This window comes from Apteryx mantelli, chromosome 14, assembly GCF_036417845.1.
Source record: "Apteryx mantelli isolate bAptMan1 chromosome 14, bAptMan1.hap1, whole genome shotgun sequence".
NCBI lineage: Eukaryota > Metazoa > Chordata > Aves > Apterygiformes > Apterygidae > Apteryx > Apteryx mantelli.
In genome coordinates, this window is record NC_089991.1 from 6,969,353 (window position 1) to 6,985,609 (window position 16,257).

General features: G+C 56.3%; 1 protein-coding gene across 1 annotated transcript in view; it reads right to left on the bottom strand.

Annotated features, from left to right (window-relative positions):
• Window positions 1-16,257, bottom strand: part of FLT4 (fms related receptor tyrosine kinase 4) — a 61,170-nt gene that overhangs the window by 34,039 nt on the left and 10,874 nt on the right. Inside the window, exon 2 of the mRNA XM_067304771.1 lies at window positions 3,581-3,677. Within this exon, the coding sequence (XP_067160872.1) occupies window positions 3,581-3,677 (97 nt within the window). The remainder of the gene's footprint in view (window positions 1-3,580; window positions 3,678-16,257) is intronic.

Genomic DNA, 16,257 nt, shown 5'->3' on the forward strand with positions numbered 1-16,257 from the left:
CAAGGCTAGCAGTAGCCGAGTGACACGTATTTATATAAACACGGCTCAGAGATGGGCCAACATAAACAGACCTGACGACCAGCCCATGGGTTAGCTATAAGCTAAGGTGTTCCCTGCATCTTGCGGTGCTCAACCAAATTCAGTGGGGACACAGGAGGTGTCCAAGTTAGAGCTGAGTCCAAGTTAGCACCATTGGCATGTTAAAGGGACCAGAAGAAGGCAGGGATGAAAGCAGGCCAGGCTTGCTTGGATTCATCTCCAAATCTACTCTCTGTATTCGGGAAAAGGTCCAGGCAGCAGTTTTGGGTGGTTCCCTTTCTCATATCTGACACCTTTGAGATCCGTTCCCAAGCTGTTTTCTTTCAGCTCAGTGGTAGTGTTTTGCTGGGCAATGGAGCCTGCTGATGCCAACTGGAAACAGATGCACCGTAGGCTTCTCCACAGCTGTTTTCCTAAAGCTTCTCAGGACGGATGCTCTTCAAGGGAGACAGGGCAATTGGCACCACTTTTCTTCAATCCTCTTTGAAGCTCCCAAGCATGATGTGACGGGCAAAGCTGTCCGTGGCTTTATGGCTTGGCTGGGATAAGACAGATCCCTCCCCAGGACCAGGATGTTTGGTGCAGTCACACGTGGCGTAGGAAAACGTGGCGGGAGCATCCGTGTGGGGGCATTGCCTCATCCTTCAGTTCTTTCAGCCCCGCTGCAGCACTCATTTCCTCCTCGGCAGCCAAGAGGGCTCCAGGGTCAAATACTTCCTTTCTGCCAGAGCAGGGCTTGTGCAGTGGCAAGCATCTGCAAATCAGCGCTATTAACAAGTCATTAGGCAGTAAAGGACAGCCTTGCCCTTTCCTTTCTAACTGCCATGGCTGGATGACACTTGCCTCTCCACCTGAGTGCCCAGCACCTGCGGGACGGGATGGCTGGGGCCTGACTGGCACAGCCAGGACCACGTCCTCCCTTCCCCTCCGGAGGTTTCTGCTGTTGTGCAGTCAGCTCATGTGGGCTCTGCTCCAATATTCATGAGCCGGAACGGCACAAGCTCTCCACTTCCCCTCTGGCGCAGGCTGCCGAGGGCATGAATGCAGAGATTCACAATATTCTTTCCTTCCTTTTCAGGATGGGAAGCTAATAAAAGATGCACTGTCCATGGGGGCATCAGCCCCTTCTCCCTGCTCTGCCGCACATAGATCAAAACATCACTGAGGTTCTCAGCCAGCCCCAGCCTGATGCATGTTTTGGGGAATGCTTCACGTAGGTCCCCGTCTGGACCTCTCAAGGGCTCAATATGTTCGGCAACAGAGGAACATGCTTGTAGGTCCAGCCATTTGCAAAAGCAGAGACCCAGTGTTGGGTGGCTTGTTGTGGGTGTGCTATGTCTTTGGGTCTCTGTTAAGCACGCCCAGCTCTCATGCGCCAGAAGCATCCCTCATCCCATGGCCTGGCAAGGGCTCTGGTCACCAACAAGGCTGGATGGGCAGCAGAGCGAGAGAGGGGCTGCAGCACTGCAGATGTGGGAGATCCAGGCCTAGCTGTCAGGGAGCCTGAGAGTGCAGCTGGCTACAGGAGTCCCACGCTTGGTGGGTGAAGCTTGAAAGGTCTCCAGGGAGTCTCACGTGGGGGGTTTTGGGCTCAGCTTCGTGCTGCAGCGCTGCTTCAAGCAGGTCTGTACTACTGGCTCCAGGGCAGCTCAAAGAGCAGCCAGAGGACATTGTTCTCAAGGGAAGAGCAGGGTCGAACTGAAGCCACCTCCAACACGATGCTTAGCAGGGAGCCCCAGACCCTGGATTTGATTTCACAGTCAATTCTGCCCTGTCCTGCCCCACCACCTCTCCTTTGCCTTTTCTCTTGGTGGTCTGCATGTTTTTCCCTTCAGCTCCCATTAACTCAAGCCAGGTCTTCCCAGGGTGGGCCACGGTCCAGAGAAGAGGTTGGAGATGCAGCTGGGTGTAATCAGAGAACCAGGGACCACAAAAGATTTACTTTTCGTCCAAAGGAAGTAATAGAGTCCCAGGGGCAAAATCCTCTCCTCAAGATATTAGAGAAACACAAGCTTGAGAGCACAGCGAGAGAAGGGGGAACCTCTGAGTAATGCCAGAGGTGCTGAGAAGACACTCCAGAGGTACTTGGCTAGCTGCGGGTGGTCTGAAGGACACTGCACAACCACAGAGGAGCTGAGGTTGCTGGCCTGACAGTCCTCCGGTGCCTGTGCAGGGCAGGCAAGGTCAGTGCAAACCTCTCCCACACTCTTTAAACCACTTCCCATGTCGCTCCCTGGGCCACTACTGAGAAAGGTTGTGGTGTGATTGTATGCTTGTTCAGAATAATTCTGCTGAATCTGCCTCCTAGCAAGATTTCCTCCGAGACCATCAGCTCCTGTGTCCCTCTGCAGGGGAATGACCACAGCAGTGCGCTGGAGTCCCTGAACTCCTCCTCATCCTCTATGCTCCTGCAGCAACTATGGGACTGACCAGAGTCCTCCAGCTCATGAGTTTCCTGTGGCCTAGCACACACCATGGCTCCTCAGATCACCATAGGAGCAAGCCCACAGCTGCTTAGCTTGCAAGACCAAGTGAAATCAATTCAGTACAGCCATCAACAACCTTTTCTCTATCCCTGTCCCCTGGCTGCCAAATGATTCATAGAGTGAGAGCAATGTAATCTATTCCAAGAAAAACTATACATGTTTAGGTCAAGATATGAACCCAGTACCAGCCAAATGTTTGCAGTAGTTACTTCATGGTTATCTACAACACTGAAAAATACCCATTTGAGGCACATACTGAAAGAATATCCCTACTGGATACTGGAACTGAGGTCCTAGGTGTGGATCCACTTTAAACTTCTGGAGGAAAATTCTAGATTTATTGGGAAAACATTGGCCAATTCCCCAGTTTGTTTTTTTCTTTTCAAGATTGGGGGTACCGCAGAGAACACATCCCAGCACTTGGCTTTATGAATCAGTTTAGACACAGTCAGACCCACAGTCTCCAAAAGGCCAAGTGGTTCCCCAGCTCCTTTCACAGAGCTATTCACCAGACCTAGCTGGGGTTTCTGCTCACCCCCATTTGTGTGAAGCAGAGCATTAAATCTCAGCTTCCGAGAAAACCGCTCAGCCCTTCACAGCTAGCACTGGCTACAGCCTTACCTTCTCTCATCGCTATTTCTCCACATCTCCAAATGACCAGCCAGATTTACAAACCAGAACTGTGACACTAGCAACCCCTGATGAGGTGAGAACAAGCAATGTAAGAGAAAGACAAGGAGATTTAGGAAGCCAATTTCCCTAAAAAAAACTTACAAGGAACCTGTCAGGTCAGGCAAATGTTTCTCCCTCTTCTTTCTGCCTGTAAGACTACAGCAGAGGTTATCACCATCTCCTTAGAGACTTTTCCAGCTTCTTTTCCAATTAATTAATTAGACGAATTCACACTCAGTTAATGTGGTAGATTTGTAGCCAGCCATGCTAATTTGCAGCTGTCCTGGAGTTAAGGTCTCCCCTGATGGTCTCTCCTTGCCTGGTCCTTCAACACTTACCAGGTAAAAGCAGTCTGGGCAAAGCCACCCTGGCTGGTGCCTTACCTGCAAGTGATGGTCAGTGTGTCCCCAGAGTTGATGACGTGCTCCTCCTCAGTGATGCTAAGAGTAGGGGGGGTCATGGAATAGCTGCTCACCAGATCTGCAGGGAAGAAGAAGAGAGGGGATGATGCGGACACCTGCTAGCCTGGGCGCACTGCTGCGGGCTGAGCTAGCTGGGCACCTTGAGCCTGGAGAGGGGCAAAGCCTGCTGAAGGAAAAATCTTGTAGAAGTGCTGCAGGAGTCTGCTCCTACAAGTTAATTTGACGCTGACTCACTGGGACAGAAGTGACTCATTTGCAGCCTTTCTGGCTTTAGCGAGCAGCTCTTCAACAACAGATCGTGGGGCTGGGGCCAGACAGCCCCTGGGGGCCAGACGGATGGACTAGCACATGTTTTTCTAGCCAGAAAAAAAATTGGAAGACCAGAAACCAGGAAGTCCAGGTGTGGGCATTCCTCACAAAGTGGCTCAGGTTGAGCTTATTTGGACTACTGCTCTGAGATGATCTTATCTGCTATCAGGGGAGAGTCTGGCAGGAGATTCCTCTATACATGTGTAGTTTTGCAGCAAATGGGGAACAAAAATCCATTTACACAGGTATCACAAACACAAAACTCGCATTTGTGCAGACACTCATCAGACTCTCATGTTCACTGAGCCTCCTACTGCTGGACACTCTTGGGTACGGGCAGTCAACCAAAGGGGACCAGACCCTTGGGGCTTACAGCAACCTCCTTCCCTTTGCACCGCTGCTGGACAAGAATGCCAGGAGTGAAACTATCCAGGCTCAAAAGACAGGCAGATAAACACATTATCATTCACTTCTTTTCCCAGCTTTTGTCTGGGAGAGTCCCACTTCTGGTGTGCTTGTATCTCCGGCACGCAAGACACGCACTGCACTGTAAGTGGGATCCTCATGGACAAAACATCTCGAAGTACTGGTTACTCTCAGGGACGTACCCGTTGTTTTTCATTAACAGTGTTGCTGACTGTCATTACTGCATGATCTTTATCTTAGAACTCCAGCTTCTGGAGACATGAGATAATTAAAAAGAGAAGCCTCGGTGACTGCAAAAACAAGCAAGCAAACTAACCAGAAATAGAAGAAAGAAATCTGAAATGTGAAAATGTGACTCAGGTAGATGTTAAATGCTAAGGAAGAAAAGAATGCAGAAATATGTTCCTAGCTTGATTTGCTACAGAAATATGTGGTTTTTGCAACCACATTGTGTGTACTCATATGTCTGTCTCCTTCCCTAATAACATTTAAACCCATTTATCAATTTCAAAAAATCTGACAGAGAGGGCAAGGTCTCAAGGACGTTATGTTTCTCCAGGTTTCACAAGAACTGGCAGCAGAAACACCTTATTCACATCTCTCCTTGACAACAGCAGCTGGAAAACAGTGGGCCTCCGAGACTCCCTGTGGCGCAGCCACGCCGGGAATATTTTCTCCTTGCGCAAGGCCCCAAACCTGGCTTCCCCCTTTCGGCCACCAGAAAAATTCATTTGGGAGGGAGACACAACGCGTCCCCTGCCACCAAACGGAGCTGGCGGCTGGTCGGGGGCTCCCAACGGCTGGAGCTGACAGCCCTGTTCAGAGGGGCAGGTGCTCCCGCTCCGACGGTGTTCAGAGGGGTCCGGCCACCGCTTGGGCAAGCCGGCGAGGGGGCTGCGGTGGACGAGGTGGGGGCCAGCTCCCGTGTGACGTGCCGAGAGGCACCCCCAGCACGGGCGGCCCTGTCCTCCCTAATTGCTTCCCACTTCCTTCGGAAGCGGCTCCGGGGGCGGCCGCCATGCGCAGCCCCATGGTGGCCAGCTCACAGCCCCGTCCCACTGACGTCCTCCATGCCCCGTCGCCCTTTTCCTCTTCCTGCCGGCTGCGGCAGCCGGGGCTTTCCTTGCTGCGGCCTCCCTCGTGCCGCCGACGCAGCCGCAGGGCCGCCCCGGCCCGCCTCTGCCTTCCCCATGGCACGCGGGCCCCACGCCGCCATCACTGCTGTGCCGGGCCGGGGCCACCGCCGCCGCCGCTGCCGTGCGGGCCCCTCCTGGAGACGCGCTGCTTCCACCCACTCGTAAACAATGAGTCAACAACAATAGGAGTCGGGCGTAATTAAACAAACAGGTCTTCGTCATCTACTCCGGGCCCTGGGCCCCGGGGCTGAGCTGCAGCGTGGGGGATGGCGGCGCCGGGGCACAGCCGGGAAGGGGACGGGCAGGCGGAAGAGGGGCGGCAGGAGCAGGGCTGAGGGAAGCCGGGGCGCCCCGGAGCCACTCCTCGGAGCCAAGGTGTCCTACAAAATATGTGCCCCGCAGCTGGGAAAATAAATGGGACGCGTTTTTAGCAAAATCCCTGAAAAATGCCACAGCGTTTATTAAAGAAATAATAAAGGCAGGGCCGGGGGAGGGGGGGGGTTGGGATCTGAGGGCTAAGCCGCGTTTCCTATTGACGTCGGACATATTTATCTCGGCGCGAACACGGCTCTCCGCATGGCCAGGCCCGGCCCGGCACCCGGGGAGGTGTCCGGAGGCTTCCCCGGCACCGCCGCCACGCTGAGCCCGCCGTGAGGGAGCAGATGGGGGCTTGCTATGGGACTGGGAGCCACAGGCCCGCTCTCACCCAGCCAGCGCCTCGGGCAGCGAAAACAAAGCTATTCCCCCCCCAAATCCCCGGCACGGCAATCTCCGGGGCTCGGCGCGGCTGAAAAAAGAAGATTGGGGCCTCTGTGGGCCTGGTGCTCCAGGGAAACGTGACCGAGGACTGTGACCGTGAGGCCATGCCGGCCCCCGCTGTGGGCCCGGAGGAGCGGGATGGCTGCCGAAATACCCCGCGGCCTCCCTTCACGTGCCGCTAGCGAACGGCGCTGGGGGGCGGAGGGGAAGAGAGAAACAGCACGGCCCGCGCGGGTTGTGGGATTCCTGCAGATGCATCCTGTCCGCGGCCCTCCGCCGGCGCAACAGGAAAAGGAACAAACACTCCTGCCGAAAGGCGGCGCGGAGCTGGGGACACCCGGTGCAGAGCCGGCCCACGCGCCAATCCGGGCCCGTGAGCGCGTCGCCTTCCCCAAAAAGCATCCTCCGTCTCCCCGCTCCTCGGCCGGGGCCACCCTGTCACTGCCCTCTCGCTCCCCACGGAGGTGGCGGCACTGTGCCCCGACGCCCCGGTCTGGGCGCTGGATGTGGCCCTTAAATCTCCGCTAACCGACGCGCAGATGGTTTGCGTCTCCGGCAGACCTCTAGGCGTGAGGGAGATGTCCCAAGAGCTTGGAGCACCTCATCCCCCCTCATCCCCCCTGCCCCACCGCCGGCCTGGGCGACGCTCTGTCTTCTCGGCCCTCCGAGCAGAGCTGACTCTCCCGAGCACACGCCACGTGCCGGGGGGGGAGGAGGAGGAGGGGGAGGAAGGACGGCCACCGCGGTGCAAACATCCCTACGTGCCCCGAATCGCGCCCGCGCGCAGACAGAGCGTTCCTGTAATTAGAGGCATGCGGCAGCCCGACGCGCTCTGTTTTCCCAAGATGTTTTCCAAGCAGGTTGGCAGTGGGATATTAAAATAAACAGAGCTGGATGGATGGGATGCGGGGAGAGGAAGCTGGATCCCACAGCTGTTCACGCCTTGTCCGTTTTGGGGGAAGTGCGTTTTCCAGGCGTTTTCCTAGCCTTGGTCTCCTGGCGCGCCGCTCTGGAAGGGGCCAGGTCGCGCCGAGGGCTTTCTCCGCGTCGCCGGTGACCGATTAATTTTCTCCAGCCTCCCTCGCCCCATCTGACCCCGTTTCTGCCCCCCAAATCGCTGCCGCTCTCTCAGCATTACCGGAGCTGGAGTAATGCGCACAGAGCAACGCACTCCTCAGCCCTGGCCGTCGCTGCCGTTCACCATCTGCCCAGGACCTGCTCTGATCGTCCCTGCGGCCCCGGCCGCCCCGGCTCTCCCTCCTGGCTCGGCTCCTCTTCCCTCTCCTCCCTGCCTGTCCCTGTCCCCCTACGGGGCTCCTTGCGTCCCCCCCGCGCCAGGGGTGCTGCTGCGGGCAATCTCGGACGAGGCCGTGCACTCCCGCTCGTCACCCACGGCGGCCCGTGCCGTGGGGCCTGCGGCCGCCCTTGTCTCGCAGCGCACTGGGGCAAACGGCAGGCTGGGAGGAAGAAAAGCGCATCCTTTTCCCCCGGCAAAGAGCTGCCCTGACCCTGCTGCTGTCTCCGTCCCTGCTTTGCTGAACTCAGGCAAAACCCCCTAGTTGGTGGGCGTCCCTACAAACGGAGGCAGGATCTCCAGATTTGGAGAACGCTTTGTACAAACGGGGTTTCTGGCAGGTTCGTAGCAGAGTCCCCGCTGCCCAGACCAAGGCTGCAGGAAGGAGCCCCCTGAAATCGCCGCCCTCCCATGCGGAGGGACTGAGCGACCCTCTCGATGCAGAGGAGGGAAGTAGCCAGCACTGCGGCGACGGGGAGGGTGTCTCGCTCTGCCCTCTGCACGCCTCTCCTCCACGTTTCCAGGCCAGCCTTGCCAGAATTAGCGGCGTTTTGCAGTGAGGCCCCATGTGCGTTGTTCCCCCTGCCCCACAGGAGCTCACCCCGGCGCGTGCGGGGGCGACCCTTCCCCCTCCGCTCCGGTTGCCTCTTACCCACCTGCCCTGCGCTCGTAATAAATAACTGCCCTGGGGTCGGGCGCGGGGGAACCTGCGGTCGGCAGCGCCCCGCGGACGTACGGGAAGTCCGCGTGACGGAGGCAAAGCCGGGCCAACTTCCCACCTACTGGGCTGAAGTTCCCACACGGAGCGACTCCCCCTCGCCTGCCGGGGGCAAGCATCCAGCCTCGGGTCGGAGCGGCAAAGCGCGAGCGTCACGCGAGGACCGGGGGAGCTGGCAGGGCAGCAGGGGGAATTTGGACGCGCGGCTGTCATCTCCTCTTCCTCCTCCTGTCACTTGGCAGGACGGAAAAGGGCTAATTTGGAGAGAAGTGAGATATCACACACGGCTGGGAAATGACTGGCAGGCTCTGGCCGCCGCAGGGGTGAAACGCCAGGTGTTTTCTCTCCAGCTTGACAGCGGTCAGGGTGAGCCCCGAATCGTGGTGGGAATTTGCACCAAAACGGAGCAGGTTCTGCCCGACAGCCCGCGCCATGGGGCACTGCGAGGGCGGCACTGGGAGCAGCCTGCAGTCCCCATGGGGCTGGGGGAGACACAGGCTCTGCACTAACGGGCTCTGCAGGCAAGGTGGAAGCAGGCTGAGATGCAACTGCAGTGCAAGGAATAATTAAATTAATAACAACAATAATAGAAAGCAGGAAATCCCAGAAAAAACTATGCACTTGCACAAGGTGCAAAGGAAGTAGGTCCCTTCTTTTCTGCAGCTTTTATGGGGTTCATTAGACATGGTCCCTTGTCCTGCTCCCCAGGGTCAGCAGGTGCTTCAGGCAGCCGCTGTCCCAGAAGGGGTTAATCAGAGGGGCTCTGCTCCTTGGCACAGGATCAGCCCCGCCGTGCCTTGTCCCTCACTTCTTTGACACTGCGGTGAGGAGCTAGCACCTCTGTCCTACCCAGATACCCATGGCAGGGGCTCAGCCCTGGTCCCCTGCCCCTCCTGGGGCACCATGTCCTGTGAAAGCCACCAGATCAGGCAAAGGGGAGGGTGGAGACAGAAGTTCAAGAGGGCATGATGGATAAGAAGGGGATGATTTCTCTCTACCTAGGCCTGCAAAAACCCCAACAGGTGCCAGCCCCGTTTACACACACACCTGTCTGAGACCCCACAGAGTCATAGCACTTCTTCAGGCACGTCCTCCAGATGCTGATGAGGACAAATGTTTCTGGGACTGGAGGATGGACACTAATGGGGAGCGCTCTGTGAGTCTGTGGCCCGGCTCTACTCCTATGCATCCTGCCGTTGGCAGCACAGCTCCTACAGCAGCTCCTCAGACTGCGAGGGGTGATGGTGCCACCGGCAGATGTCTCCCAGCCTCTCTCCTACTCGTACTTGCTCCTCGGGACCATTCCCCCTGGCCACTACGTGACTCATCCTGAGGTACCAATTCGTTCAGGCCATGGGGCAACACCTTCCCCCTCTTACAGCAGACGATGCCAACAGTGAGACACCACTCCTCTGGCCACTGAGATCTCCATCCATGGACCTCAGCACTTAAACGTCATCGAATCAAAGTGAATCTGTTCTCTCACTGTTTTGTGAGGATATTCCCAAGGCATCAGCCTTTGCTTTGCTTCAGATGGGGCAGGCTGTCCTCCTTCGGGGTAAACAAGGGATCAGTAATTACAGGAACTCAGTCAAGACTCGCAAAACATAGGGGGAATCATCACTATTGGGCATCTTGCCCCTGCTGTCCAACACCAAAATCATAACAGGCCAGTATCTCTGCCCCGACTGAGACACCTGTGGGAAGGTCAACATACAGAGGCCAGGAGCCCCAGTAGTATGCCCATATGAGACTGAGGAAACCCACATGAGGGCAGAGTAAAGGGCAACTAGGGCTGGTGGAAATGCTTGTTTCTTAGGACCTGCCTCAAAAATTCCCTAAGCTGCATGGGCAGCCCCGCAGGCTGGGTTTTCTGCTCTGCCCTGGCTGTGCTGTGAGCTCCCTGAGCCCCAGGGCACTCCACGGCACAGCAGCTGCGCAGCCACTGACCTGGCCCAAGAGCCACACGGTTTCAGCCCGAAAGGCTGCTCCAACCTCAGTGCGTGTACCCCGCAGCTCTGTCTAGCCTCTCAGCGCTCATAGACTTTAATTAACTGTTCCTTCCCTGGCAAGGCGCAAAAATCTCATAACCCCCTGCACTGATGGGGAACGAGGCAGAGAAAGTCATGAGCCCTTTGGGCTACTTCAGCATTTGGTCTTTCAAGCCTGTGGCCTTATCAGGAAAACAGAAATGGATGAGTGTGAAAGCACCAGCTGCTTTTGACCACTGTGCTTACGGGTTTGTCCCACATCCCAGGGGCAGAACCGCAGCCAAGCCCAGCACGAGAGCCAGGGCTGGCACGGGACCCTGGAGCCGGGAACGGCGGGTCTCTGCCCACACCTTGCCTTCCCAGCTACCTGACCCAGGCTGTCCTGTGGAGCAAAGTTATCCTTGTGTCCTTCAGGTAGGAAGGTGCCTCCAGGCAAGGATTTAAATCAGAGTATTTCACAACGCAGCTGCCTGGAAGCAGCGGAGCACAGCCAGCCCCGATGCCTGCACTACACTGCCAAAGCCAAGCCTGGAAGGCAGATCCGACGCCTCGGCTCTCCGCCGACGCGCTCTCTGCAAGGAGCAGAGACACTACGGTGCTGGGTCCCCCTGCCAAAGCGGAGCCTGTGGTACTTGCTCTCCCACAAAGAGGTGAGGGCAAAGCCCTCCCCAGGCTGCAGGCAGAGTACAAAGGGCTGCCTCTGCCCTCGGACCGCGCAGCGACGGCCTGTAATGCCTTGGAAGCGGCCACTGCATGCCGCTGCGTGTTTTTGGGGACTGTGGTCTGCAGTGGCACCGCTACCCATGCCCTAGGGGCCAGCGGCCGGCGGCGGAGCGCGCGCCAGGCCTTGCAGCATCCCAGAGCCGCGCGCGGGCTCCGTCAATGAGCACCAGTCCGGGGGTGTCCATCTGTCTGCCCTCCTCCCTCCCTGCTGCAGGAAGCACTATCTCATCATGGCCCTGCCTTGCTCCAGCCCGGTTTCCTGCTCCATCCTGTCAGGTTTACCCTGCTTTTTCCTCCTTCCCTCCCCCTGCCCCAGGGCCATCGGACCGTGTTTGCATTTTTGTCTCCTGCTGTCTTTCCTCTCCCTCCCCCCGGCCGCTCGCTCCCTACTCCATCCTCCCCGAGAGGCTACGTCCTGAGCCAAAGTTAGCCTCGGTCAGGTAGCCGTATGTCCGGCCTGGAGCAGCAGGTCAGCCGGGGCCACCCTGCAGACCTCCTCCAGGATCTGTGCTGTCAGCAGCCTCCCCGGGCCCCGGGGGAGCCGCTGTTTGCTGCTGGCGGGCGGCGAGGGATGCTCCCCGCACATCTGAGAGCACGCGCTTCCCCTCGGCCGCCCGCGGGCCGCCCGCTGCTGGCCCACCCTTTCTGCTATTGGCAAGGGGCTGGCCAGACGCCGCTTTGTTCGCGCCCCGATTCCCTGAATCGCTGGGGGTTTGTTGGCTGTCTGCTCCCGCCCGGAGAATCCTTTTCCTGCCTTTGAGATAGAGGATGCTCGAGCCATCTGTGCGCTTTATTTCCTTGTAGAAACTAACAAGCCGAGGATTGCTTCCTCCTGCTGACATTTCGGAGGGCAGCTCCGGCTCAGCGGGACGCACAGGCAGGGGAGGGGGAGCCCAGCGCCTTCAGGAAAGAACATGACCTATTTTGTTTACTCCTCGAGGGTCAGAAATCCTTAAACCTGCCCAAGTACCTGTGGCAGCTCCCACCCTGCCAGCGCTGCCGCTCCGCCAGAGCCGAGGGCAGAGCTCCCCGGCGCAGCACGCACAGCCACCAGTGGCCCCTATTAACTGCATGGCTAAACCCTTGCAAAACTCAATTAAAATTATCCTCCCACATCTTAAGAACTGTCAGTTTGCTTCTCTTCCTCTTTTAATTTACTCCTTTCATAATCTTGCCCTGCTTATATTTTCTGCCCCCGCAGGATGTGATTAACGTGGCATATAAAGAGCAGAGGGATCAGATTGCTTTAGGGGACTGGTAATAGAAATTAGCACCATTCATTATGCCTCTCACCTGAAGCGATGCAAGGAATGGTCCACAGCTCACATGAGATAAGTGTTGGTCCAAATCTGGTACCTGGCAGGCAAGCATCTCCAGCACCCTGGCCCAAATGGATGGCCCGGATGGGCTGGGGAGGCCCAGCATGGGCCCCAGCGATCTGGGATCTCTGGGCAGGCGGCTTGGGAAAAGCTTGTGTCACCACTACCTCTGACTGACCAATGTGTGACTGCACAGAAGTTGCATGAACATTGCAGGATACAGAGTTCAACTTTGGCCGTTGCCCATCCAGGTATAACCCTAGGGACTCTACTAGGCTGACATACATGTGCCAGCAATGGATAAAACCCTGTAGGACACTAAAGAGGTATCTTTGCCTTGGGCTGGAGAAGACAGGGAGAAGGATGGATGGGACTCAGAAACAGGGGGCTCTTACATGTGCCTGTAGGAGGTGACGAGGCAAGAGCGAGCTGGGCACACAAAGAGGCTGAGAGTGAAGAACAAGCTAAAATAAATATAAGAGGATGGACTTGGTGAGGAAGAAGGATTGAGCAGTAGCAGTGAAGGGAGGAAACACTGCTGCTAAGTGAAAATGGGGGAAAAATAGCCCTAACTTCAGATATGGGGCCAAGCAACTGCCCAGGAAGAGCTGGGAGTCCTCTGAATACCAGCTCACCAGTGGTGGAAAAGGCAAGTGGGGCTGGTATCTCCACTCTGTCCTCCCCTCCTTTGATATCACTGTGCTATCACGTACGTCCAGGATGTGCCATCATTTCCAATAGTGCTTGCCATTCTTGTTTCTCCTCCCCTGGGCCCCCAATTATGGTGAGCGAAATAAGGATTATCACAAAGCGGAGGAAAGACCAATAAACTGGAGTTCTTCAAACACTGACAAGAAATGATAGCCTATAAAATCACAAAGGGTGAACCGCTAAAGGAAATTATTATTCACTGCTTCTCACAATGTATCTGATGAAATTACGAGGCAGCAGACACATACATTTTCATGCATCTCTGCTAAACTGTGGATATCAACACTGTGGGATGCAGAAAAAGCCAAAAGGAGCAAGAGATTCCCAAAGGGATGGGATGAGCTCCTGGAGGACAAGTCCACCACCAACTACTATACACAGCGATGCAGGTGAAACATGCAAGCCTAGAAGACCCCAAAACACCCACTGCCAAAAGAGGGAGGGTGCACCCAGGAAGGAGCTCTCTGTGCCCATCCATGCCTCATCCTCCTTCCGGAGTCCGTGGGTGCCCATGCTGGGGCAGGACCCTGTCCAGCCTGGAGCTGTTTGTCTTCATAAACCCCAGGGCAGGAGTTTCCAACCGGCAGCTCCGGGGCCCCTCTGCATGGACACAAAGGAAGAGAAAGCCTAAGAAACAGCGGAGAGGAGATCAAAGCATCTGCACACTCCCAGATTTGCCATCATCAGCTTCATCTCAGTCACAACCTGGTTCCCAGAGTCCTTGCTCAGACTCCCTTTGAGGCCAGCGGCAGATTTGCCAGGGGAGACTGAGTTCAAGCTAAGCGAGGCCTCAGCATCTGACTTGGTGGGAGATGAAGAGGCAGAGCCTGCCTGCCTCCCACTCGGGCTGCTGCTGCCTGGCTGCTCACCCTGGGCTACTTCCCCGGGGCCTGCAAGCCACGCAGCTCGACTACAAGGCACTGCGCCAAGCGGAAAAGACCTGCTCCTCTGTGCTGGAGCTTGCACCCAGATATTTGCTACTTAGCTGTAAATTAAAATCAATGCCAAGCCCTCAAACCAACAGCTGCCCTGGAGCTGGCAATGCCTACTCTCCTCTGCAGCACAGCCCATCCTCAAGTTGATCTCCAAATGCTGAGTGTGAGAGAGGCTGATCAACAGGATAAGTGGAAAAAACAGCCTTGCAATTAGATGATTATCACGGCCTAGGGAAAGCTGGATCCAATTCTGCATCTGCTCCAGGCTCCCTGTGAGACTGCGGGCCAGGTGCAGCCTCCCCGCACCTCCATCCCTGGCTGAGCCATGCAGGGTAGGGCAGCAGCAACCGGGCAACTTGGGGTGAAGAGACTTGGAAAAAAATACTCAAGCAAGAAAGGAGGAATCCTTATTGCTTATAATGAAAGATAACAGGAAACAAAGAGGAGCTACATTAGGTGAGGAAGGGGCCAAAAAGTGGGATGCACAAGCAAAGAACAGGAGGAATTTTAAGTCCCCGATCACCAAAGCAGCATTTTCAAGCATCACGTACGATCCGAAAATAAAAAACTAAAGGGAAGCGTGGTCACAGGCATGAGAGGGAACTGCTGCCTGGGGAGCTGGAGCAGCAGGCGGACCCTCCTCCCGGCCCTGCTCCTCGCATGCATGCCCGCACGTGCACATCTCGCATCTGCACGACCTCTTCTGCTGACTGCTGCAGGGGCGGGCAGCAAGTGGAGGCAGGGAGATCACAGGCACACACTCTTCAAAGCCGAGTTAGTCATCAGAGGTAGCGGCAGAGGAAGGAAACCTCAGGTAAGAGGTCAGACGTGCACGAGCAAAGCAGGCTGCTGGAAGAGCTCTAAGCGCTCGCTGGAGATCTGAGAGCCCTGCTGGCATCTGCGCGAGTGGGACGGGAGGCACGGCTCCCCGGGGTGAACGCAGCTACAGCAATGTAGGCGCCGGTAAGAAATTTCAGCCCTCCTGGAAAACACAGCACTGCTAGGCTCTTTGCCATCCTTAAAAGCAGCTGGAGCTGGCCAAACCTGGAGTCTTCACTGATGTGGTTAATAAAAATCTTACTCTGCTCTCTGTGGGATCCCCAAGAGGAACGCGCTCCAGATAAGAGCACGGCCAGGCTCTCCTCCCATGCGGGGTAGCGCGAGCCGCTCCTCACCCTCGGGTCAGCGATCCTGCCTGCTCCCCACTGGGCGAAGAGACTCCGAGACGGAGCCGCGCGGCCCCGGGGCGTCGAGGGCAAGCTGCGAGTGCCGTTTCTCTTGGCGGAGAGCTGTGACAGCGGGCCAGGCCCTGCTGCACTCGGAGATGATAATCAGCTCTAAGAGCCAAAGTGTATCGTTGGGGCATTCACATCATTTGCAATTAGCTGGCTGTACAACATCTGCACGGATATCTCTCCCCACCTCCTCATAATACCCCTCGTGCAGATATGAAACTCATTTATTTATTTCCTTTCCAAGCAACACTGAATTGGAAATGTCACACTTTGCATATCACAGCAGGATTCCTGCGATGAAACATCCAGCCTAAACTGTAAGATCAGACTTTGGTGCTATTTGGAGGCCAGCAAGCTAAAACACTTTATACTGCCTTTTTAAAAAGAGCTTGTAAGAGGGTTGCGGAGTTTCATAAACACAGTTACTTTCCTACAAATACTCAGCAGTCGACTGTTGTTTTCCCGTTCCAAGGTGCTTCCCTTGCAACGCAGCTCAGCCGGGAGAGCACGCAACCAGACGCAACGGGAAGGAAGCGTTCACATATGCTAATGACTTCCACTTCAGGAGCACAAGTAATAACAGAGGGGAAACCGTGCTAAAGAGACAACACGCTACGGGACTTTAAAATCACAGAGAGAGCCAGCTGGCTGGCTAGGGCTGCGCGACTGCAGTGTAACGAGCTGGGCACAGAGCACCTGGGAATGCAAACCAGCTCTGCTTGGCCAAGGCTGAAACAGCAAGAGATAAAGGTGGTTTGCAGCTGAGCAATGCAGGCAGGCGGGTGCCAGCCCGGCAGGGTGGCCAAGGAGCTCCCGGGGAAGGGGTGCTGCAGGGGGTGCAGGCAGCGGGAAGGTGGAAGAGGCTCAGTGAGACCCGTGGGGCAGGACAGGGAGGCTGCTTCTGGGGGACAACTCTCACGGGGCTCCCTGGGTTTTGCACAATTTGTCTCTCCACACCACGGTTCGAGTGGCACCGTGGTGCCCTCGGTGAGGAAGGCAGGCAGCAGCAGAGAAATGCTCCCTGCTGGGCAGAAGTCCTTCTGCATCAGGCTTGAGGGACAAAAAGGCACCAGTTTAAGTGC